This window comes from Macaca mulatta, chromosome 14 (assembly GCF_049350105.2).
Source record: "Macaca mulatta isolate MMU2019108-1 chromosome 14, T2T-MMU8v2.0, whole genome shotgun sequence".
Taxonomy (NCBI): Eukaryota; Metazoa; Chordata; class Mammalia; order Primates; family Cercopithecidae; genus Macaca; species Macaca mulatta.
Window position 1 is genome coordinate 102,018,049 of NC_133419.1, and position 25,775 is coordinate 102,043,823.

General features: G+C 39.6%; 1 protein-coding gene across 2 annotated transcripts in view; it reads right to left on the reverse strand.

The window, feature by feature from the left end:
• Window positions 1-16,787, reverse strand: part of PGR (progesterone receptor) — a 91,997-nt gene extending 75,210 nt beyond the window's left edge. For both annotated transcript variants that reach the window (NM_001278457.1, NM_001278456.1), the window contains 2 exon segments: window positions 12,258-12,409; window positions 13,676-16,787. In NM_001278457.1, coding sequence (NP_001265386.1) covers window positions 12,258-12,409; window positions 13,676-15,321 — 1,798 coding nt within the window. In that variant the 5' untranslated portion in view covers window positions 15,322-16,787.
• Between the last annotated feature and the right edge of the window lie 8,988 nt (window positions 16,788-25,775).

A 25,775-nucleotide genomic window follows, 5' to 3' on the forward strand; every position in this document is an offset into this window, starting at 1 on the left:
ACCTGCAATAGGGAAATTCTCACAGGCATCCACTCTCCTTGAGCCCTTGCTTCCTACTCAGTTGCTAGGCCCTTTCTATTTCCTACTCCTTGCCCCAGCTGCTAGCCTACAATTCCCTAATTTCTATTAAAATAGTACATAGAGAGGTTCGGTTCTTCATACTTTCATCCCCCTCCCCCCAATCCAAAGTGGCCTCTGGATGGGCCTTTGCAGAAAGAAACACTCATTGAAGTGCTCTGTTTAACAAAAGATAAATCATTGTGGTCTCCACTGTTAATTACAAAAAAGCTGTCACAAACTTTGAAATTACAATAATTTTTAAAATTTAGTATTTTTCATCTAACGCTTAGTCAGGATTCAGACTTTCCCCTTCCATACACCAGCATTTAAACACCAGGGTTAGCTTTCCCTGTCCTATGCTTCCACAATTATCAGCTCACACCTCTCAATGGTATTACCAGACTGCATTTCAATAATGTGTTTTCATGCCTTTCTCCTAAGTTATGAATTTGGCTTATCCATTTTTGAGTCTCAATATTTAACAGAAATCCAGGCACAAAAAGGCATTATTTTTGGTATGAGTTAATAAATAAGCAGATGGCTAAATGAAGTGACAAACCAGAACATCTCAATTCTCAGAAGTTATTTTGCGCACAAAAAATTACATTATTTCAATATCCTGCTGAGGATATTATGTAGAATAAAATACAAACAATTTGAAATTAAACTACTTCTCAGAATCCGTGTTATCAGTTCCCTAGCTGTTCTCTCTGACTTCAAGCTCTCTAATCTCTGTTCAAATACATTCTGCATGGTGCTTTGAGGATAATCCTCCCTAAATACTACTTTCAACATCACTCTTTTACTGAGTAAAATGATCATGTACTTCCTATTTCTGAAGGTGACTTCCCCCATCCCCACAATTCTCTTGTGTCGTTTTCATTACCGTTCTCAATTGGTTCCGGTCTACCCATTGAACCCATTCCTCTCTCCACAACCCTGGCTCAGGTCCTTAGCGCACCATCCCCAGACAGTTTTCCTTGTCCCTTAACTTTCTGACGTTAATCTTTCCAACATACTGCTGACATACTAATTTTCCTAAATATTAAAATAGGCCACTACACTGCCCAAAAATATTTAGGGGCTTCTCACTCTTTACTCAATTAACTGTAAACACTCCATTGTGTCAGTCCACATTTTTTTTGACCTTCTATTTTATAATAATCTTCACCATTCCTTTAAAGCAGTGGTAAGCTAACTTTTTTGGGGGTAGGGGAAAGGGGTCACTGATCTCTTTCAAAAGCTCATGAAATGGATTATCTAGAAAAAAACACAAATAAATTATATATTATCATAAGGGATTCTGATCATGTTCTCTGCTTTAGCCAAATTGTCCTTCTGCTCAGTCTGTAGTTTTTGTTTATAAAAGCCATTATAATTATCGCTATCAAAAATTTCATGCATTCTCAGCAGCCCATCTAGCATGCTCCCCTTTCCATAAAAACATATTTTGGTCTCTCTAGTTAAATATGATCTTTTTCCCCTTGAAATCAAAAACACATTTGGTTTATATATTACCTATATTATACTTGCATATGGGATAAACTCCATGATTGAATGAAAACTATATGAAGTTAGGTAATATGGCTTATTTATCTTTTATAGCTCCCTGCAGAACCCAGCATGGTAGTAAGAATTTATTAAAAATGATAAGAATAGTCTGGACGCCGTTGCTCACGCCTGTAATCCCAGCACTTTGGAACGCTGAGGTGGGAGGATCGCTTCAGGTCAGGAGTTCAAGAGCAACCTGGCCAACATGGTGAAACCCCGTCTCTACTAAAAATACAAAAATTAGTGTGCATGGTGGTATATGCCTGTAATCTCAGCTACTTGGGAGGCTGAGGCAGGAGAATCATTTGAATCCAGGAGGCAGTGCAGTGAGCTGAGATTGTGCCACTGCACTTCAGCCTGGGCAACAGAGTAGGAATCTGTCTCAAAAAAAAAAAAAAAAGATAAGAATAAATGATAAGAATTGTCTATAAAAATGTTCAGGGCTGGTACACAGTAAAAAGCCAGCAGGCACCACTCGCAATCTAGTCTAGAAATCATTTCTGAATACATGTCCAAAATCTCTTAGCTGAAATGTATTGGGCCAGATGTGTTTCAAAATTCACAACTGTTTGTATTTTAGAAAGATGAAATAGAGCAACACTTAATAAAACATTATATTTATGCAGCAAAATGTATGAATATTTACAGAGACTACAAGATATCCTCATGTGATTTCAGATCAGATTTTGCAGCCAAACAAATTCACGTCAGGTTAGGTATTGTTGACAAGTGACTACAACAAAATTTTTGTTTGCAGTGCTTTTTGAATATTGAGATTGTGTGTGAGGAATTGTGGGCCTGTGTCCATTCTTGGCTCCATCTAGTCAGGAAGTATTCCTTAATTCATGACATAGAGTAACCTCAAGCTTTTGCTTCAACATTCTTCAAGTTTCATTCTTTGTTAGTCTCTTTCAACATTCTAGGGTACCTGAAAGTGAAAAGTGGTGCATACGGTCACGAGACAGCATTAGGGCAGGAGAGGCTAGCTGAGACTAGGCGGGGCCAGTGTGGAGGAAAGTCAGGCACCAAGTTAATCTGTAATCGCAGCCCCTTCAGTAAATACTTGCTTAAAGAATGAAGCTGGGTGCGGTGGCTCATGCCTGTAATCCCAACACTTTGGGAGGCCGAGGTGGGCGGATCACCTGAGGTCAGGAGTTGGAGACCAGCCTGGCCAACATGGTGAAACCCCATCTCTACTAAAATAAAAAAAAAAATTAGCTGGGTGTGGTGGTGGGCGCCTGTAATCCCAGCTACTCGGGAGGCTGAGGCAGAAGAATCACTTGAACCAGGGAGGCACAGGTTGCAGTGAGCTGAGATCAAACCACTGCACTCCAGTCTGGGCAACAGAGCTAGATTCCATCTCAAAAAACAAAAAATAACAACAAAAATAAAATAAAACAAAACAATGTCTCAGAAATTGGAAGTCTCTCATTGTCCTGACAGTAAGCAGTTATTTTCTTTAGATAGCTCTCTATGGCTAGTAAGATCAAATGGGTACAATTTTTACCCAGAATGATATTGTTCCTTGCTTTTTCATAAAATCAAATATTTTAGAGCTTTTTCACATCTGTGATATAGATGTGAAACATTAAATGTGAATATTTAGACAGCTAATTCACTCTTCATTGCAAGGGTATACTACAATTTGCTAATCTCTTTTTAACAGACATTTGGACTGTGTTCAGTTTCTCAGTATTACAAATAATGTAATACTGCAATAAACATCCATCTAAAGGTATTCTAGAGTTCTGTAAGGGTGAGTTTCTAGAAGTAGAATTGCTGGGCCAAAGTAATGCGTATTTTAATTGACAATACCAAACTATCTTCAGATTCTCCAATGGTCATTGTTATTCATTATTATTCCAGTAATTGAATTGCTGAAATTCCCATTATTATTTTAATCAGTAGTGCTTATTAGTGAGTTGAGCCTTTTTCATACTACTATGGGCTGTATTTTGTGAACTGTCTCCATATTTTTTGTTCATTTTTCTTCCTGTTGTCTTTTTCTTGATTTGGAAAAATATTTTGTATATAGGTAATAATTTCCTTTTGACTTACATACACGTTAGTTTCCTAATTTGTTGTTGTCTTTTGACTTCATGAATTTTTGAGATTATATAGCAAATTGAGCAAATTTGTTTTTGAATTCTGGATTTTATATCAAATTTAGAAAGTTTTTCCATCCCAAGATTATAAATACATACCTCCATCATCTTTCCATACTTTCAGGTTTCCTTTCTTTAAATTAAAACAATTAAGTTGTTGACCCACATGAAATTTTTCTTGTGTATAATAAGCCAGGAGTCACAATATTATTATATTTAAAAAACTATCAAAAAATAAATGTTTCTTAATTACCGTCTCTATTTTTAAAGGCTTTGAATAAATCTTTCTAGCTCAACAAACTACCTTTTCTAACTACTGAAGACAAATCTCTGCCGGTACTACTATTATTTGGGGTAAGTTAATTAACTTCCGAGTCTTTGCTTACATATGAAGTGGAAATGGTAAATTCTACTTTTTAGGATTGTTGTGAAGAATAGAAATATTAAATATAAAGCATTTAGCATGGTTTCTATTACATATAGGCAATCAGTAATGACAACTCTTGGTACCTTCCTCTCTAGTTCACTTATAGCACCCTAAGTCTGCAACACACAATTTAATCAAACACTAAATTGCAGTGTTGTCTGTTAATCACTCACTTCCACACACACATTGCAGGCTCCTTGAAATCAAAGACTGTATCTTTTGCTGCAAAGGAATATCCAGTGAAAGTTAAGAACATTGGCTCCAGGAGGGGAGTTCTGCTCTACTGTTGACGAACTGAACGAACCTCATCTGTAAAATGAGGAAAATAGAACCTGTCTCATAGGAATGTTGCAAGGGTTAAATGAGTTAGTACACAAAAAGACATTAGAAGAGTACCTGAGTTTAGTAAACACTCAATAAATAACCATTGCTTTTACCCTTTAATTTTTATATTTCCTACAAATGCTACAGCATTGTTTTGAGCTCACAGTTCATACTCACGACATGTGTATTGAATCTCATAAATCAATCACTTGGTCATAGGAGAGTAAATAGCATGAAAAGTATTTGCATTTTTTTCTAAAGAAATAATGATTACTAGTAAATACTATGCTTTAAGAAAAAAGTTATGATTCCTTAAAATGTCATCTAAAGTACATAACACAAAATGCTGTAGTAGCAGTTAAAAACAAAGCCCAAACCTGTTAGTTTTAAAAAATTGAGCATTAAAATTTACTTGTTTTGTAGGAGTTAAAATTAAAAGGAAAACACAATAGGCTATTTACATATCACTTATTAGAAAGCATAACATCTCATCAGAGGAGAAAAAAATGTCTTGATGATAAGCTATACGAAGTATGCATTATATAGTTAATTATATGAGGGCTTTCTAGCCACAGGAAGGATATTGTGTTCATCAGCCCATCCTCAAATTAGGTAGATAGGGAAGATATATAGAGTATGTGACTTTCTGATGTTCTTAAATGACAATGAAGTTTAAAAGCCAAGGTGTAAACCAGCAGTCCTCAACCTTTTTGGTACCAGGGACCAGTTTTGTGGAAGACAATTTTTTCATGGATGGTGTGGGATGGTTTCTCGATGAAACTGTTCTACCACAGATCATCAGGTATTAGATTCTCATAAGAAGTGTGCAACCTAGATCCCCAGCATGCACAATTCACAATAGGGTTCTCACTCTTATGAGAATCTAAGGCTGCTGCTGATGTGACAGGTGGTAGAGCTCAGTCTGTAATTCTCACTTGCCCACTGCTCACCTCCTGTGTGGCCCACTCCCTAACTGGCCATGGACCCGTATTGGACCATGGACTGGCTGTGCTATCAGTCCACATCCTAGTGGTTGGAAATCCCTTGTGTAAATGATTAGTGTGCCTATTTTTGAGTGTCTGTCTTAAGTATCAGTTATTTCAATCAATCCTTTAAAGAAGTGACTGATAAGCCGGGCGCGGTGGCTCAAGCCTGTAATCCCAGCACTTTGGGAGGCTGAGACGGGCGGATCACGAGGTCAGAAGATCGAGACCATCCTAGCTAATATGGTGAAACCCCGTCTCTACTAAAAAATACAAAAAAAAAAAAAACAACTAGCCGGGCGAGGTGGCGGGCGCCTGTAGTCCCAGCTACTCAGGAGGCTGAGGCAGGAGAATGGCGTGAACCCGGGAGGCGGAGCTTGCAGTGAGCTGAGATCCGGCCACTGCACTCCAGCCCGGGCAACAGAGCGAGACTCTGTCTCAAAAAAAAAAAAAAAAAAAAAAAGAAGTGACTGATAAAAGATTCCCTGGAGTTACTTTGTTTTTTTGCTGACAAAAGCAAAAGCTCTATAACTCAGATGTGATCTTCAGCTGGTAATGTGGATATTCTGTTAGAATAGTGAATAGTTGGACTTTAAATCTTGATCACAAATGGTCATCCTATCTTTGCACAAATGCCAAAAAGATACCAGCAAATAGAGCCAAAAAAGTCTTAGGAGTCACTCGAATAATTCAACACTTGACTGAGATCTAAGGGTTTCCTGTTATAAAGGAGTGTTTTTGTTTTTGTTTTTTTTTTTTTTTTTTTTTTTAAAAAAAAGGTTGGCTGAGAATCCTTTGTCCCAATCAAAATCTCAAGTGGAAATATAAACCAAATAAAGAAGTACAGAGCTGTTCTAAGCAGAAGAAGGAACTTGACTGAGTTAAGGAGCACAATTTGAAAACCAGTCTCCTATAAGAGACCATGTATTTATCTGAAAAAGTATAAAATAATTAATATTTGCTCAAATACAGAATAGTCCAGGGAAACAGCACAGAAGTTAGAGTCAGACCTCCTGAATAGTAGAAACCTCTCTTTATACCCATCTGTAAAATATAGATACCAACAGAACCTCCATCTCACAGGACTCTTACAAGGATTAATTGAGCTAATCCAGTGAAGCAGTTAAAACAGTGCCTGGGTTATAGTCAAGGCTAGTTAAGTGACTATTAAATGAATAAGCCTCTTGCACAACATCAAGATATGATAGTAGACTAAACTGCCATCCTTTTCCATGTGTCTAACTGAATACTACGGTGTGTCAGCCACGGCTCTGGCATAACTTATATCAAGGTATTCTCATGTTCACTAGTTGTACCACGGGTTTGTATTGTTTTCTTCTTCTTGGTTTTGTGCATGTCAAAGACAGGGTCTGTATACATTTTCATCTTCAGTCCCAGCACAAGCAACTTTTAAATGTATCGATACATGTATCTGAAGTGAATAAATTAGTGAATCAAATCATCTTAGCAGCAGGTAGAAAGCTGTCATCTAGTTCATCCAGAACTGTATCAAAATACTTCAATATATTCTGGAAAGAGAAGACATGTACCAAAGGAGAAAAGTACAAAAAGGGTTTACTCAAGTAATAGTGTAGTAATTCTTAAATATAACGATTTTCATATTATGAAGTATTAAGTGGTGGTTAAAAAACACAGGTTAGAACTACATATATGAACAATAGAGCTTCAAGTCATTTTTGTATCAAAATAACATGAATGATGCATAAATTATGATATGTAACATTTATATATTAACACACCCCAGAGAACATATTCCACACACACACACACACGTGAAAAACTGAGGTAGATGGTAGGCAAGGGAACAGATTAGAGGTATTGATCAAAGAGGACTTAAGCCTTATTGGTAACATTTTCATTGTTTAAAGGAGACAGACTGTTGTGTTACTTGAGTAATGAAAGTACAATGATTCAGTGGCCAGAACAGGAGCAGTTACTAGCACTAGCATGCATGGCTAATACTACTGCTTCTCCTCTGGCTCTAGTAGTGGTATTAAGGTACACGTTAAAAGAGTATTAATAATCTGGGAGATCTAAATAACCACATATGAACAGATGACACCAAATGCTATCTTTCTGACCATTTCTTTTTCAGTACAGTAGAGGCTTATTTCAATGAACCATAATGTAAAATGGTGTGTAAAACCAGTCTATCATTATCCATGCTAAATATTAAACTGAGAGACCTCAGCTTGAAAAGAAATTGGATATAGAGTTTTGAAATAAAGTCTAGTGAATTACTACATATTTATTTTTAGGGTAATGTGAAAGCTATTATAGAGTAAATTCTATTGGAGAGTAATTGAATTTAAGTAAGATTATTGGCAAAATACCTTCTCAGAGTCCAAATATTATTCAAATAGATTACAGTGGAAGAGATTGCTGGATAATCTGTGCACTACAAAAGATGGAGAAAGCATTACAGATCTCTAAATATAGAACAAATAAATCACAGAAGTTGCTAATGAAAAATTGGATGTTCAATATTTCTCTTTCTGATGCTGTATCAAGGAGAAGTATGCTACCAAACCAGTTTTCATTACTATCCTATGACACCAAGTATACTCAACTTTTGAAAGAAACACTTTATTCATAAAAATATTTCATTTCTGTCTAGTTTCCTCTGTAGTCTATTTATTGTGATGTCTAGGTCTGAAAAACTTTCCCCATTATCTGACAGAGGGGTCAATTCTCTAGTTGTCCAAACATTGCATAAACAAATCACTTACCACACGTGCAATTAGTCATGTGTACACAAATCCGTAAGATTTCTCTCTCCACCACTACACTATAAACTTTAGTCAATAGCCAGCAAGGTCTCTCTTGTTTTACTGCGGTTTCACCAGCACCTACCATAGTACCTGGCGCATGGCAGGTACTCAATACATACATGAACTAATGTAATTAAGGTAATTACTTCATGAACAATTAATATATGAATAAAAGAATAAGGATAATATTGCAATACAATTGAAAATCCATCAATACCTACTTAGCTTAGTGTCTTCTATGTAATACATTTCAACTGTATTATAGCATGTGTTTTATCATATCACATCAAACGTATTCACAACAAATGCAGTCACTGAGTAAAGCATCCAAAGAATAAAAGTGTGGCATTATCAGTTATGATGACTGGATCATGTAGCTGTTATTTACTGGATGCCTAGTATATTCCTAGCACTGGGCTGGTTACTGTGTACTGGCAAAGATAAGCCATTGAGAAACTGTCCTTTCCTTCATCACACCAGGTTAGTAGTCTGCATTTGCAGGACTGGCAGGTCATTATTACTTCCTCTCCTTAGAAGGCATTAAGTCAATTCCTGACCATTTCCTGGTTCACTCCAAACCTATAAGTCTTGGTAAAGGAATGCAATGGTCTATCCAACCAACTGGTTTTTGACCAATACTATATTTTAAACTGTTCAGTTAGCTTAAAAGAAATCATCTTTCCCAACTCCTTTCTCCCATTTCCTGAGTGGTATCTTATTTCTTTATCTCTTCTCTCTTCTGTCTCATATCAAGGGAAACCCAGTCATCCAGAATGACTTTATAGGCTCTATCACCTCCCACCCCTAACATGGGAAGGAGGTGAAGAAACTGTTGGCTCTTGCTTATGTCTTCTTATTGCTGCCTTAAATGTGAAGTTAATATGATCCATCGTTTTATACCACACACTTTTCATTACCCCTGCTCTTGCATTCTCCTTTAGGATTCACTTTTACCTTCCTAGATGTTTCATCACTTGGCTCACATCTTTTCTTCGAACCCTCTATTGTTTTTTGTTTGACTGCATTTCCTATTATGAGAAAGGAAGCATAGTGGTGGAGGGCAGGGATTCTGGATTCATAACACCTGGATTTGAATCCTGACTTTACCATTTCCTAAGTGTATTAAGACAGCTTAACATCTACAGACCTTAGTTTCTTCATTTGTAAAGTGGCAGTAATAATAATAATATCAACATTATAACAATTAGATAAGTTAAGACCTGCAAAGCACTGAAATAGTCACTGGCACAGAGAAAGCACTTTATAATGCCATCATTTTCATTATCATCTTGGCAACATTAGTATCCATATTGTTGCCTGTTGACTTGAAACTTCTGGCCATATTGGCAACCACACATAGCACCACCGTGAACCAGCTCATCACGCAGCATTGCTTTGTTGAAGATTTTGAACCTGGTATAAGTCCTTCTACTTATCTTTCTCATTCCTGAAAACTCCTGGAACCTTCTCTTTATTCTCTTGCCTTAAATTTCCAATTCTCCAAATTCACCCAAACACTAGCAACCTAGTTTCCCAACCTTTAACTCTCTCAATTTCCTAATGTGAACATTCAACGCTTAGTCAGCGTAATCTTAATTTCTTCACTCTTCTTTGACTATATACACTTAAAGTTCTCCTCGATGCCTAGAGATCTTATCTGTCCTTTACTAATCAAATGTTCATATCTTCCATGAAGCCTTCTTCATCATTCAAGAATATACATATTCCAGCCCATGACCACCTCGCTCTGTCCAAATACAAAAACTCACAAACCACAAAGATCTCATATACATTACACAATTGCTTACTTGGGCATTTACTGAGAATCTTTATTTAGATGTTTTATGTGCATATGTTATTTCCCTAACTGTATTACAAGCTCCTTGAAAGTAGAAATGCCAATGGAAACTAATAATATGTCAGGCCTTTTACATACTTTACAAGCATCAGTTCATTTAATCTTTATAGCAACCCTAAGAAATAGCCACTGTTATCCTCATTTTATCTCAAGGCAGAGAAAAGTGAAGTCAGGGACAAAGGATATCTCTAGCATAAATTGCTGAATGAAGGAATTTACTAATATAGTTCACAATCTTGTTCTAGTTTCATGAATGATTTATCTGCATCAAATCTTAAGTAATTCTTTGTAATTATTGCTAAATAAAGGTGCTTCACTTCTACTACTCTAGACTATAGGACCACGCCAACAGCCAGAGTCCAACAAATGCTTTCTAAGATTACATTTGGAAAGACTTCCTCACAGTTTTGGATGCTATTCTAACAAAATGATGAGAAAGCATTCGTATTTGAGTTAGGGTGCTCTTTGCTCTACATATGCACTTTATGAAATAACTTCTGTGAATCAAACAGAGTTTATATATCTACTTTTGCATATCGTCTCTGATTTACAAGAACTGCAATTTAAAAATATTTAACCTATGTTTACTAACAATCAGCTACTAACTAGTTTTGTGACCTTCGGAAACTCATATTTATGTCTTTGAGATTTGCTTATCTTTAAAAAGAAGGAGCTGGGGTAGGAAAAATTGGTCTTCAGGGGATTCTAAGGGAGTCATTCACTTATAAAATTATACTATCCTTAGGAGACTTTAGAGGAAATCACATTAATGTAGAAGGGAATGCTTAAGAAACCAGAATCGAAGTCAGATAAAAATGGTAACTCCAATTACCCATTGGAAAACTGACTTTTTCACACAAAGAACTTCCATCTGTAACTGTAAATAAATTATGTCAATGGGTAAGAGCCACTCTCAGTTGCCCTATTTTCTCAAGTACCACTTTTAACACTGCCTCAATTAGTTTAAAAGGCAATCAAACCCCCTGAAGCTGAATATGTTCAACATCAGTAAAATACATTCATCTTTTGTAAACAAACAAAAAAAAATCATGTTCTAAAAATATACAAAACAAACATTTGTTATGAAGAACTCCTTTGAAAGCTCCCTTAAAGTGAAATTTCCCATTCCCTGCTTTTCTGCTTGTAAGCAGAGCGATTTTCAAACAAACAAACAAATAAACAACCTCAGAACAGGAGACAAAAAGCCAACATTCAGATCTTTGGTTGCTTGTCTAGGTGTGATCTCAGCACTCCAGAGGGAACCCTAAGCTCCATTTTACATACTTATACAACACATTTATTGCTAGTATTAAAATGTGAACTCTTTCAATGTATTTTTATCTTCAACTGTAAAGATGTTTGGCTGCTTAGAGTTCAGGTAGAAATAAATTAAAAAATATTTACTTTGAAAAAGTCTGAAACACACTATGCAAGTAAAGCTGAAATCATTAAGCATGTAAGTTCAATGAGTTTAAAAACATGAAAGTTTTACTTAAAGCAAAATACTTCTTTAGAGATTGTGTTACTGTGATGGCCAGATTTTTTGTTTTAAACTGTTTAATGCTGTCCTTATACACTTACAAAAATATACTGAACAAAAAGAGAATTTAAAAATTTGTTTAGCATTAGTATTTTGTAAATATTACATAAATATTCATGTAGTCAAAAGACAGTATCATGTAGAAAACTAACTGCATCATATATATGTTGTGATATATGTTCATGTATGTATAGGCAAATATGTATACGCATACAGGTACATATGTGTCAACTACCATTTTTCTTTTAATCAAAATTTTAAAGTACTGCGTACATATATAGCTACATAATAGATATATAAAAGTACTATTAGAACGAAGCTGTTTCCTGAAAGCTAAGCAGTTAAGGAACAATAGAAGCACTTTCCTCAAGATTTTTAAGACTTATGTCTAATACTGAAAGTGTAGTCAAAGAGTATGCTATTATAATACCCAACCACATTCAATCTTGAGTATCATAAATAAAAACATATTGTTTAAATGTCATCATATATTTTAAATTATATGGAAATATCACCATTTCTTAGAAGAAACAAGGAATAATTGAAAGCTATACAATAACAGATGATCTCCATTTACAATTAAAGCAATAATAAAGGATCAGGGGAAAGGAGCCTACCTTCCATTGCCCTTTTAAAGAAGACCTTACAGCTCCCACAGGTAAGGACACCATAATGACAGCCTGATGCTTCATCCCCACAGATTAAACAAATCTTCTGAGGTAATGACTCGAAGCTGTATTGTGGGCTCTGGCTGGCTTCTGAATCCGGCCTTGAAATGCAAAACAAAGTACTCCATTTATTTTTAAGTGCACCACTATCTAATACTAAAGGTTTCTTAAACCAGAATTGACATGGTGAAAGGAGATTTTAAAAACAGAACTGTATATATACACTTGAAAGACATGCAAACTAAACTTGGTAATAGACTACCTGTAACTGGATTCAATATCAGCCATTCATCAGTAGCACCAATATAAAAGAACAATTATTACTGTATAATATTATGTTCTGGAAAGCTAAAGTCAGTTAAAAAGAAATCTTTCCACAAAACTCTTTATATAGAAACGATTTAGTCTTTGACAAATGAAATGTTATGTCCTTCCTGTGTGTATGCTGGGTCAAAACAAATATGATTTGGCTTTAAAAGTTCGATGGTACTTTGCAATGTTTTGGTTTTGAGTTTCTAAAACACAACCCTGTAATCATTGCTTACTTAAACAAGTATATGTTTGTCATTTTAAAGTATTGTCCAATACACTGACACTGTTTTGCCTATTCACAACATAAGATTCCAAACAGAGCATTCTTTTTTTTACATTCCATTACTTCAGTATGCAAATTAGTGTTTTTTAAACCTGCATGAAAAAAAAAAAGTTGTAGTGAATCGCAAGCAATAATTAGAAAACGGTGCAATGCAGTGATAGGTGTTTAAATCCACAGTTTAAACATCTCCCACGTGAACTTAACTTTAATCTTGAGATTCTTAAGAAAAGCCATTAAAGTGTTCAAATCCCTAAGATGGTGCAGCTTTCGGTTCTGGCCGGCCACCTCTCAAGTCCCACCCCTCCCGGGGCAACGGTGCCTTAACTCCTCTCCAAGACAGGCACTCCTGGTAAACGTCCTTCTTCTAAGCAAGAAGCATTTCATAAAGCCCCCAACTCGCCGCGCACTTTCTGCCCGGCTGGGCTACAGCGGACCTAGTGTGACGCTGCACGTTTTAAATCAGGGTTGGTTCTGCTTCGGAATCTGGAAGATTCGGAAAGTTTAAAAAAAAACAAAAAACAAAAAAATAGCTTTCAGGCAGGCACGACCCCAAAATAGTATATTCTGCGCCCACCTTCGTGTCCCCAAGAGTGAGGAGAGGAGGGAAGAAGAAGGGAGGCAACTGCCCCTGTGCTGTGTCCCGCTGCCCACCCCCTCCGGCCGCCCGGGGGAGCGCAGCGGTGCGCCGGGGCTGGGGCTGAGGGTTGGCGGCTGCCGCCAGCGGAACCGCTACTCCCGGACGCGCTGGGCGCGCCCCGCCCCGGGCCCTCACCTCAGGTAGTTGAGATAGGGCGGGTAGACCTGCTGCAGGCCCTCCTTGAGCACGGCGGCCTGGTAGCCGAGCTGCGGGAGCCCGTTGAGGCCGAGTGCAGGGTAGAGCGCGGGGGCCGCCCCGGCGGTGGCGGCAGAGGCGGAGGTGGAGGGCAGGCCATCCCGCGGGAGCAGGCAGCCGCCCGCGCCCGGCGCCTTGCAGGGCGGCGGCGCGAACTGGCCCTGCTGGGGCGGCGCGCCCTCCGCTTTGTACAGGATGCACTCCAGGGTCGACCCCAAGGAGGACGCGGATGACACTGAGGCACCGGCTGGTGCGGCCGTCACTGCCGCTTCCCCGGGTCTGGATGGGGGCGCTCGCGGCGGCAGCGGGGGCGGTGGCCCCAGCGGGAAATCCGGAAAGGCGGCGGGGTTGGCACCGGCCACCAGGTAGGAACGCGGGGAGCGCGCGGAGACCTCCGCGCCTTCCTCCTCCTCCTTGATCTTTAGAGCGGGCGGCTGGAAGTCGCCATAGAGAGGGTACGCGTCGTCCTTGGGATCGGCGTCGGGCGGGTACGCGCAGTCGGGGAAGTCGCCGACAGCGACCGGAGTGGATGAGGCAGAGGGTGAACTCCGCGGCGGGGCAAAGGCGCTAGCGGCCCCGGCGCCACCGTCGTAGCTCTCCTCTTCCAGCAGCTGCCGAGTGCGGGCTGCCAATAAGGCGTGATTGAGAGGCAGGATGGGCACGTGGGTGAAATCCATCGTCGTGGTGGCCAGCGGGGAGCGCCCGGGCGCCATGGGCGCGTCCTGCTCCACCAGGGCGACCCTGGGCGCTGAGAAGCGGGAATCTTCCTTGGGAACCAGAGCGACGCCTCCTGCGGCCGCCCCCGGCGGGACAGCCGCGGCTCCTCCTCCAGCCGCCGCGCCACCCAGAGCCCGAGGTTTGCCCTTCAGAAGCGGACCCGCAGAGTCCTCGGACTCGGAGCCATCCTCCTCCTCAACCTCCACCGCAGTGGGCAGCGGAGACGGCTTCACTGGGGCCCCGGACCAATGAGGGCTCCCAGAGGCCGGGAGCAGCAGCTGCCGGGATGGTGACAGGCCCCGGGGCAGCACCTTATGGGCAGCTGCCGTCTCGGAGCTGTCTCCAGCCTTGCTCCCGGACCGGCTCATGAGCGGAGACAACACCCTCTGGGTGGCAGGGGTGGCAGGGGCAGCCGGTGGATCTTCAGGAAGTTCGGGGCCAAACAGGCACCAAGAGCTGGTGACCTCGCAGGCGGGAGGGCTGGGTTGGCTCTGCCCGGGACCTGAGGGCGCCAACAGAGTGTCCAAGACACTGTCCAGCAGTCCGCTGTCCTTTTCTGGGGGTCTAGAACTGCTGCCTCCAGTACCCCTTGTAGCTTCAGCTCTGGAATATGCGCCCTCCACGTCCGACAGCGACTGTTGGTCCTGCGTCTTTTCGTCTAGGGGGTCCTGTCCCTGGCAGGGCCGAGGGAAGAGTAGCCCGTCCAGGGAGATAGGTATGGCCGAAACTTCAGGCAAGGTGTCCGAGGTCTGGCTCCCTTTGAACGGGCCTGCGGCTGGGCGACACAGCAGTGGAGATCCGACCTCGGGGGAGGGCGGGCCGCCCGCCACGTGGGGAGCCCGGGGACTCTTTGCCTTCAGCTCAGTCATGACGACCTGGACTCTCCTTTTCTCCTCCCCCGTCTCCAGGGAGGAGGGAAAAGGGAAGGAGGAGGGGGTTTCGGGAATATAGGGGCAGAGGGAGGAGAAAGTGGGTGTTGAATGTGGCTGGACCGGAGGGATCTCCACCTCCTGGGTCGGGGGGGGGGGCGCGGGAGGGCGGCGCTGGTCAGCTCCTGCCCTTGGCCTCCATCCTGTTGTCAGGGGAACGGTGGCTGTCGTTTGTCCCAGAGAGCGGCAAGTGGGGAGCGCAAGAAAAAGTAGTTATTGTAGGGATCTGGTCTCCTAACTCGGAGAGTTCTGCAAGAGAGTTCTCTGACTTCTATCCGAGGACTGGAGACGCAGAGTACTCACAAGTCCGGCACTTGAGTGACTGCGGCTGCGACGGCAATTCAGGGACACGCGACTCCTTTATCTCCCGACTTTTTCTCTGGCATCAAACTCGTGCATGCTGTGAAGCTCTCAATCCCTCGCTGAGTTCCACTGCCCCTCTCACTAAAACCCTGGGGCTAGTCGGACCTCTCAGTACAGCCCATTCCCAGGAAGGGTCGTGCCTCTGCTGGCTCCCTACCTCGGGCGACAGTCATCCCCGAAGATCTCAGTTCCCAGCAGTGCGGGAGCACTAGCCGCCTCGGGTTGCAGATTTCACTCAAATGACAAGTGAAGCTAGTTCGCATTGAGAATGCCACCCACACGCGCAAATACAACAAGGCTTACCCCGATTAGTGACAGCTGTGGACTGGCCAGACAGCTTTCTAACAACGCCTCCGCCTCTAGGGAGGCCCCGCCCAAAGCCCCTCCCTACCCCAATTAGGGGTAGGATCTGAAACTCTGGAATTGGCATTTCCACCCGTTATTCTGAATGCTACTCTCAATAGCAGGTTCTTTGGGATGGAACCTCATAAGCATATTCCATTTTGTTTTGCAAATTAAGAATTATGCCCTATCTAATTGGAAAAACGAATAGATTCTATCAGAAGTAGAATTTTTGTCACCATTTTAAGATTTCAGTTTTGTAAAGATTTAACACAGGAAGACATTTGACTACATTATCTTTTAACATAATAAATGTATCAAAGATGATTCTAAATACTTTAAGAGATGTTCTCCCTTATGCATTCCATAAAAGTGAATGCTTTCAAGTTTCTCCTGCTGCAACCAACATGTCTTGCTCCTCTTGAGTAATCCTCAGCGTGACAAAGAAATTTGGGAGTGGGAGATGGTCACACCTGTGTACCTATGATGGAAGTTTGGATGTTGTGTGCCATACTTTGATTTGTCCTAAAGAATGTGTTCCAATTTTTAGTAAATAGCACTTTAAGGAAAGTTTCCTTTAGCTCCAGCTTATACCCTGTGCTACATGATACGATCCTCAGTAGAGATGTTGAACGGTACTTTTTTCCCTAAATATTCTTAGTCTGAAAAGTAATTATCTTTGAACTCATAAAAATGAATCCCCTCTAAATTCATGAAGTCAGCAGAGAAAGGGAAGAGTATTGCAATATATATTTTAGATAAACAGGCATAAACTATATTTGACCCAAGACCATTGGGTATTTTAACATCATCTTAAATATACCTTGTTCAAAACAGAGTGAATGATTTGCAAATTTTCTTATAGGGCCTCAAGGTCTAGCTATGCTAATGACTCATAGTTTATCTCAACCGTGTATAGAAAATACAGAAGACTCTAGGAGGTGGGGGAGCCACTAGAGGTGAGAAGCCTGGACCCCTCGATCATCTGGGGAGGGGCTACATGAGTGAGAAACCTTTATCATGTTAGATCACTAGGATTTGGAGTTGATTGTTCTAGCAAGTGGTTTACTCTGATTAATTTTAGATATGTGGGAGTTAGGCAGACAGAGGAAAGGTAAAGAGAATTCCAGGAAGCAGGTATAGTATGTTCACAGGGCATCTGCAAGGGGACCATTTTGAATAAAGCAGGAGTAAGTGTGGGCACAGAAGTATATGAGACTAGAGAAGTAAACTAATTTATTAATATCATTATTATTGTTTTCAGGCTTTCTCTTTCCAGCCTATCTTAAAACAGTTACCGTGCTTTATTGAGGTGTAATTCCAATATCATATGACTCACTCAAAGTATCAATCATTGATTTTTCATGTACTCAGAGTTGTGCAACCATCACCCACTATTAATTTTGTAACATTAGTATAACTCTAAAATCTCAATATGCACTAGCAGTTACTCCACATTTCTGCCTAAATCTCCCAGCTGCCACTAATATGCTTTTTGTACTTGTGATTTGGCTATTTTGGATGAAAGTTCATCCATGTTCCACATGAATCAGTACTTCTTCACTCTTTTTATTGACAAATAATATTTCATTGTATGGATAAACCACATTTTATTTATCCATCTCCATCAATTGTTGGACATTTGGGTTGTTTACACCTTTTGGCTACCATGAAAAATCCTGCTAATGAATATTCATGTGCAAGTTTTTATGCAGCATGTATTTTCCTTTCTCCAGGTATATACGTAGGTGTGCAATTCCTGGGTCATATGGTAACTCTAGGTTTAGTCTTTAGAGGAACTGCCAGACTATGGTTCAAATGATTGTACATCTTACATTTCCACCAGCAGTGTATAAGGGTCCTAGTTTCTTCACATCTTTGACAACACTTCTTATCTGTCTTTTTTGTTATAGCCCTCCAAGTGTAGGAAATGGTATCTCACTGATTTATTTATATTTTCCTGATGGCTAATGCCACACAATGTATAGAATTTGTAAAATCAGGACAGCATTGCCAGGTAGTCTTCTAATCCCTTTACCTGTGTTAACTGTAATCCTTTAGCAGTCTCACAAAATAGGTACTGTTATCCCAATATCATAGCTGGGGAAACTGAGGCACAAGGTTACCTGGTATTACAAAGTTAAGTACTGTAACCCAAACCCAAGACATCAAATGACTTCTTAAGAGTGTGATTTTAAATGTCAGATGCCATGTAATTTGGTTTCCCGGTCGCTGCTGTAAAATTGGCACTTGGCTTCATTTTAAATCTGACAAACTGTATTTGGCTTGATTTTGGTTGGTTATAATAATTCCCTTGTCAGAATGTCTCGGGAGGTTGTTTCCAAAAGATTGAAAATCTTAACGTGGGAAGACAATAATAAAGATGTCCAACATGTCCTAAATCACCATTATTCCATAAATTTTGATGCTGAGTGATTAGCATTTTTGGCACAGGAACTTCCCAAATGTATGAATCGTTAAATGAAACAAAATTCACTGATTAAATTCAGGTGTGATGGGGCTAACTTCAAATATTCCTGAAGACTGTTTTTGGAGAAGAGGATTTAAATGTGGAAGTTTTTTTTCTATAGTTTGGAGAAAAACCACATTATCGAGATATAGTTGTCATATAATAAACTGCATATATTTAAATTATATAATTTGTTGTTATACCTGTGAAATTAAAATGATAAACATACCCTTTGCCTCCAAAAGGTTCCTCATGCCACTTTTTAAATCCCTTCATACTATTCTATCCTATCCCCTTCTCCTAGTACTAATCACCGCTTTCTGGCAAGCCACTAATCTGCTTTCTGTCACCATATATTAGGTTTTAAAAAATATTTATGTCAATTTATTAAGCATTAAATTATACATATGCATATGCCTTTTAGGTCTGTTTCCTTTAAATGTTTTATTAATAGATTTTACTTTGGGGAACAATTTTGGATTTACAGAAAAATTGAGCAGATAATATAGAGAATGCTCATATATCATTTGTACAATTTTCTCTGTTAGCATTTTAAATTAATAGGGTACATTTGTTACAATTAATGAACTAATACTGATACATTGTTATTAACTAATATTCACAGTTTATTTAGAATTTCTTCATTTGCAGTTAATGTCCTTTTTCCTTTCCAGGATTCCATCCAGGACACCACATTTAATTGTTATGATGTCTTGGGCTCCTCTTGGCTGTGAGAGTTTCTCAGATTTTCCTTGTATTTGATGACCTTGACAGTCCTTGGGAATACTGGTGAGGTATATTGCAAGATGCCCCTCTATTGGAATTTGATGTATCTTCATGAGTAGACTAGGGTTATGGGTTTTGGTAGGGGGTGGAAATCAAAGAGGTAATGTGCTGTATTTATTACATCATATGAAGGGTACATATTGTCAACATGACTTATGACTGTTAATGTTGTTCTCCATCACCTGGCTGAAGTAGTGTTTGTCAGGTTTCTCCATTGCATAGTTACTCTTTTTTCCCTCTTTGCATCCTCTTTACTCTTTGGAAGGAAATCATTATGAGTCACTTAAGGAAGTGTAGGGGAGTAGGGTGTTATGCTAGCCCTCCTTTAGAGTGGAGTATCTTCATAATTTATTTGGAATTCTGTGTGGAAGATTTGCTTCTTCTCCCCCATTTACTTCTTTATTCAGTCTTTTCTTTATATCTGTATGGATTCATGAATACTTTGTTGCTCACATTTTTCCAGGTTTGGCATTGGGAGCTTTTTCAGTTGACTCCTGTGCTCCTTGACCCACTCTCCGTATTGTGTGTATGTGTGGACCTTCTTACTCTGTGTTATTACAAGATGCTACAGGCTCACAGCCCCAGTTGTAGAATCAGCCATTTACCCAAGGAAGTTTGAGACTTCTTATCAGAAGCTGGTATAGAAAGGAAGATCTGGATGCCAAATAAATTAGTTTTTATTTCTTAGAATTGTATATAATACAGTATATGCTTTTATCATTTGGTTTCTCTCACTCAGCATAATTATTTTGAGATTCAGCTAAATTATAGTATGTATCAATAGTTAATTCTTTTTATTATTTTTATTTATATACTATAGTTTGTTTATGTATTTGACTGTGGATAAATATCTGAGTTGTTTCCAATTTTTTGATATTATAAATAGAGCTACTATGAAAATATTGTACAAGTGTTTGCATGGACACGTGTTTTCATTTTTTCTTGGTAAACACCTAGCAGTAAAATGGCTGGATAAATTAGTAGGTGCTGTGGTCTGAGTGTCTGTGTTTTCCCTAAATCTGTGTGTCGAAACCTAATCATCAATGTGTTAGTCTTAGTAAGCGGGGCTGTTGGGGAGTGATTAGGTCATGGAGTGCTGCCTTGCCCCTTCTACCATGTGAGTACACCGTAAGAAGTTGCCATCTAGGGACTGCAAAGCAGGTCTTCACCAGACATCAAATCTGTCACCTTTATTGTGGACTTCCCAGCCTCCTGAACTATGAGAAATAAGTTTCTGCTGTTTATAAGCTACCTAGTTTATGGTATTTTGTTATAGCAGCCCAAATGGACCAAGACAATACATGTACATTTAACTGTCAAACAATTTTCCAAAGTGATTGTATCATTTTACATTTCCACCCAGTATATTAGAGTTCTAATTCTTCCATAAGCTGGACAACAATTGGTATAGTCAGCATTTTTAACTTTAGCAGCTCTAACAGGTAGGTAGTGGTATCTCATTATGGTTTTAATGTGCATTTCATTAATGACTCATGATGTTGATCATGTTTTCACGTGCTTATTTGTGATATTTATATATTCCTCTTCTGTGTATCTGTGTGTCTGTTCAAATCTTTTGTTTGCTTTTTTTAAAAAAAAAAAATTGAGTTGTTTTGTTGTTGTTGAATTTTCAGAGTTCTTTATGAATTCTGATAGAAGTACATTGTCGTATATGGGATTTGAAAGTGGTTTCTTCTAGCCTGTGGCTTGTCTTTAAGTTCTCTTAATGGGATCTTTTGAAGAGCAGATGTTTTTAATATTGACAAAGCCTCTTTATTTACATTTTTATGGATTATACTTTTGGTGTCATAACTGAATATTCCTTGCCAAACCCAAGGTCATGTTTTCTTTTGGCTTTATAGTTTTAGGTTTTACATTTATATCTGTGGTACATTTTAAAGTTACTTTTTAATATGGTATAAGGTCTAGATCAAAATTCACTTTTCTTGCATCTGGATAATCCAGTTGTTTCAGCGCCATTTGCTGAAAAGAATACGCCTTCACTAATTTCCTTTGTACCTTTGTTGAGAATTAGTTATTCAGCTATGTGGAGATCTGTTTCTGTACCCTCCATTCCATTTAATTGTATTATTGGACAGTTTTTATGTCAATACATTATCTTGATTAGCTGTAATTTTTTAAGCTGTTCTTTTTTTTTTTTTTTTTTTTTTTTTTTTTTTTTTTTTTTTTTTGAGACGGAGTCTCGCTCTGTCGCCCCGGCTGGAGTGCAGTGGCGCGATCTCGGCTCACTCCTGCCTCAGCCTCCCGAGTAGCTGGGACTACAGGTGCCCACAACCGCGCCCGGCTAATTTTTTGTATTTTTAGTAGAGACGGGGTTTCACCGTGGTCTCGATCTCCTGACCTTGTGATCCGCCCGCCTCGGCCTCCCAAAGCGCTGGGATTACAGGCGTGAGCCACCGCGCCCGGCCTAAGCTGTTCTTTTTTAAATCCGTCTGTGTAAATGATAGTGTTCTGCCTCTAACCTTCCAGCCCTGGGGGTGAGGAGGGGTAGCCCACAGCTGGTTGAGGGAAGAGACGGGATCCAGGGTGTGCTCTGAAGCTACAGATAGCATGAGAGGCAACCCATAAAGTTTCTAAGCAGAGTGGTAACAGTGGCCCCCTACTTCTGTTTCTGAACTCCAGCTCTCAGGGTGTTGGTGACTTTGAACCCCCTCCCCAGAAATGGAAATGCCAAAATGGAAGAGCCCTCAGCCCCACCTGGCTCCCTTCCCAGTAGGACATAGAGTTAAAGGCTAGACCATCTTCCCTCCTGGGTGGAACCCTCCTTCCCCCCACGGATACTTAATGTACTAGTGCTCCAACTTTATTCTTCTTTTTCAAAATTATTTTGTCTAGATCGTTTGCATTTTCATGTAAATGTTAGAAGCAGTTTGTTAATATCTGACCAAAAAAAAAAAAAAAACACATCTGAAATTTTGATTGGAATTGAGTTGAAATTATAGATCAATTTGGAGAGAATTGGCTTCTCACTAAAATTAAGTCTTCCAACTCATACAGGGAATATATCCCTCCTCCTCTCAGCAGTGTTTTCAAGCTTTTGGTGTACAGGTCTTTCATATCTTTTGTCAGATTTCTCTCCAATTATTTCATAGTTTTGCTGGTATTTTGAATGGTGTATATATTAGCTTTCCATTGCTGAGTCAGCAAGTACCACAACTTACTAGCTTGAAAAAGCACTCAGTTATTATCTTACAGTTTCCATGAGTCAGGAGTCTGGGCATCGGTTGGATGGATCCATTGCTTAGGGCTCACATGGCTGCAATCAGTGGATAAGCCAACCCTGCGTTGCCATCTGTGGCTTAGGGTGCGCATCTAGGCTTATTCAGGTGACTGGCAGTTGTAGAACTCATGTGACTTTCATCATCTTTGAGGTCAGCAGGAAACAGTTTTACTCAAGCTTTTTAAGGGTTTCTGCCTGATTAAGTCAGACCCTCCCAGATGATGTCCATACCCATATTATTCAAAACTGATTTGGGATTTTTTTTTTTTTTTTTTTTTGCAGAGTCTCATTCTGTTGTCCAGGATGGAGTGTCGTGGCATGATCTTGGCTCATTGCAACCTCAAACTCCTGGGCTCAAGCAATCTTCTTGCTTCAGTCTCCCAAGTAGCTAGGACTATAGGCATGTATCACCATGCTTGGCAAATTTTTATTTCTTATTTTTTTTTTGGAGATAGGGTCAGTCTTGCTGTGTTGCCCTGGCAGCTCCCAAACTCCTGGGTTCAAGTGATCCTCCCCACTCAACTTCCCAAAGTGCTGGGATATGCAGGCATGAGCCACCTCACCTGCCCTGATTTGGGATCTGAATTACATCTTCACATTTCCTTTTGCCATAAATGTAACATTATCCCCAGGAGTGCCATCAATCATATTGGTGGTCAAGTCCACATTCAAGGAGAGGCAATTATACAAATACTGTACCACAGTGGGACAGGAATTTTGGAGACCATTTTATAATTATACTGAATTTCTGTATTGTGCATTCTTAGACACAATTGATCTTTAGCTGGAGTGATGAGGTTGGGAATCCTTGCCAGTTTGTTGATTTTAGGAAGAAACCATTCAGTCTTTTAATGTTAAACATGATGTTTGCTGCAGGTTTTTCATAGATACCCCTTCTCAGGTTGAAGAAATTCCCTTCTACTCTGAGTTTGCTGAAAATTTTATTAGGGGTAGATGTAGGTTTTTGTCAAATTTTATTTATGCATCCGTTGAGATAATCATACAGTTTTTCTTTTTTTAATTGGTTAATAGAGTGAATGACAGTCCTTGAGCTTTGAATGTTAAATGAACCTTGTATTCTTTGGCTAAATCCCACTTCATCATAATGTATTACTTTCATGTACTGCATTTTGATTTGTTAAAAGCTTGTTTAGAATTTTAAAATTTCCACTCATTAGGAATACTGGCCTGTTGGTTTCTTTTCTTGTAATGCTTTATCTGATTTTGGTATCATGAATGCCACTGTATACATAGTATATTTTCTTTCTTTCTTTCAGATGAATCTCTCTCTGTTGCCCTGGCTGGAGTGCAGTGGTGCGATGTCAGCTTACTGCAACCTCCGCCTCCTAGGTTCAAGTGATTCTCATGCCTCAGCCTTCTGAGTAGCTGGGACTACAGGCACATGCCACCACACCCAGCTAATTTTTAGTAGAGATGGGGTTTCACCATGTTGGCCAGGCTGGTCTTGAACTCCTGACCTCAGGTGATCTGCCCACCTTGACTTCTCAAAGTGCTGGGATTACAGGTATGAGCCACTGTACTCATTATCTATTAGTATTTTCATATTAATAGTATAAAATAAAAGAATACAATGATAGGTATAGTCTTCACAGATAAATGTATTTTGGCACAAGCTGCTCTTTGGTGTTGGCTATCCACTATGACAGTGAGCATAGCATACAAAGAAAGTCCTGAAACTTCCTTAAACTTGAAAAGATGATTCAGTTTTGTCATGTTTGCTTTTCACTTTTTATAGTGAACTAAGGAATCATTCATTCATTTTTACAAACATCTGCCTATACTATGTCATTAAACAGCTTGCTTTGTATGTTGTTTTCCAAGCTGTACTCTATTTTCTGCACTGTCATATGTAATGCTCATAAAACTTCATGACATATGTATTATTATCTCCATTTTACAGATGAGGAAATTGAAGCCTGCTGTCTTAGAGAAAATACGAACACATTCAGAAGGGCATATTGGGCCATCCAGACCTATGACTTGGCTAGTTGGAAATTTTTACTGTCTATACAAGTTTGAGAAATAGGATTTGATATCTGTTATTCTAGCTTGAGGCAATTCTTCCATATTTACATGGGGCTAATTTCAGGTATAACTTGGGACTTGATGGATACTGCAAGAGAAGGAGTATACACAGGTCACTTCTCTGGCCTTCCTGGTGCTCCCTTGGTTTCTAAGTTCACTGCCCCATACAACCACTAGGTTACTCAGTCCCTTCCACAGATGTACTGAATATTCTGCAAAGTATATCTGATTTTTATACCCATGTCAGATAGTATATATTTTGGCTGAAGTAACAGGATACTCAACAAAAAGTGAGTTATATAATAGATGTTTATTATCCCTCATAACAAGAAGTCTGGAGGAAAGTAGTCCTAGAGTTGGTGAATCATTGGCTCAGTAATGGTCTCACAGTCCCAGACTCCCTGCCTTTTCAGTGAGCTAACCTCAGAAGCTTGGGTTTTGTTTTCTTCCTTGTCCCCAGCATCCAAAGATGGCTACTAAAGCTGTAGGCATCAGAGCCTCACATAACCTCATGCAGAATTAGGAATAAGGAGAATTTCTCTTGACATTATTTTTTCAAATCAGGGGGAAAAATTCTTACCCAGAAGCCCACTCCATAGACATCCTATCAAGATGTATTGGCTAGAACTGAGTCATCTGTCCACCAGTAAACGAGTTACTCAAAGAAGAATTTGATTAGACTAACCATGGTTCAACTTCTGCAGCTGTGTCTACTGCTCTGAGTCCTTTGCTATCAATATGTGAACACAATTGGGGTTCAGTTAGAAAGGAGTAAGGGTAGGGAGATGGCTGTCGGGAATTCAACAAAGTGTCTGATGTTATACCAAAGTCTCATTTCCCTCGGAGTCCTAAGTGATACTTAATCTAAACTGAGAAAGAAAGTCACACTAATGTAGGAATGAATGTAATAACCCATTTATTTTTATAAATGTAATCTTTTCATATATTTATCCTGATTATTTTGATACATGTATATGTACATACATATTGGCAATTCTATTTTATGTGATATTTCACAATAACTGTCTACTCCAAATATCCTTTTAGGTGCCTTGAATTATTCTTCAACCTTATGTACTAATTGCTGATGGCTACAGCTCTCATTTCTTTGGTTCTACAGTTTAGCATATAGTTGTTCAGAGTTTA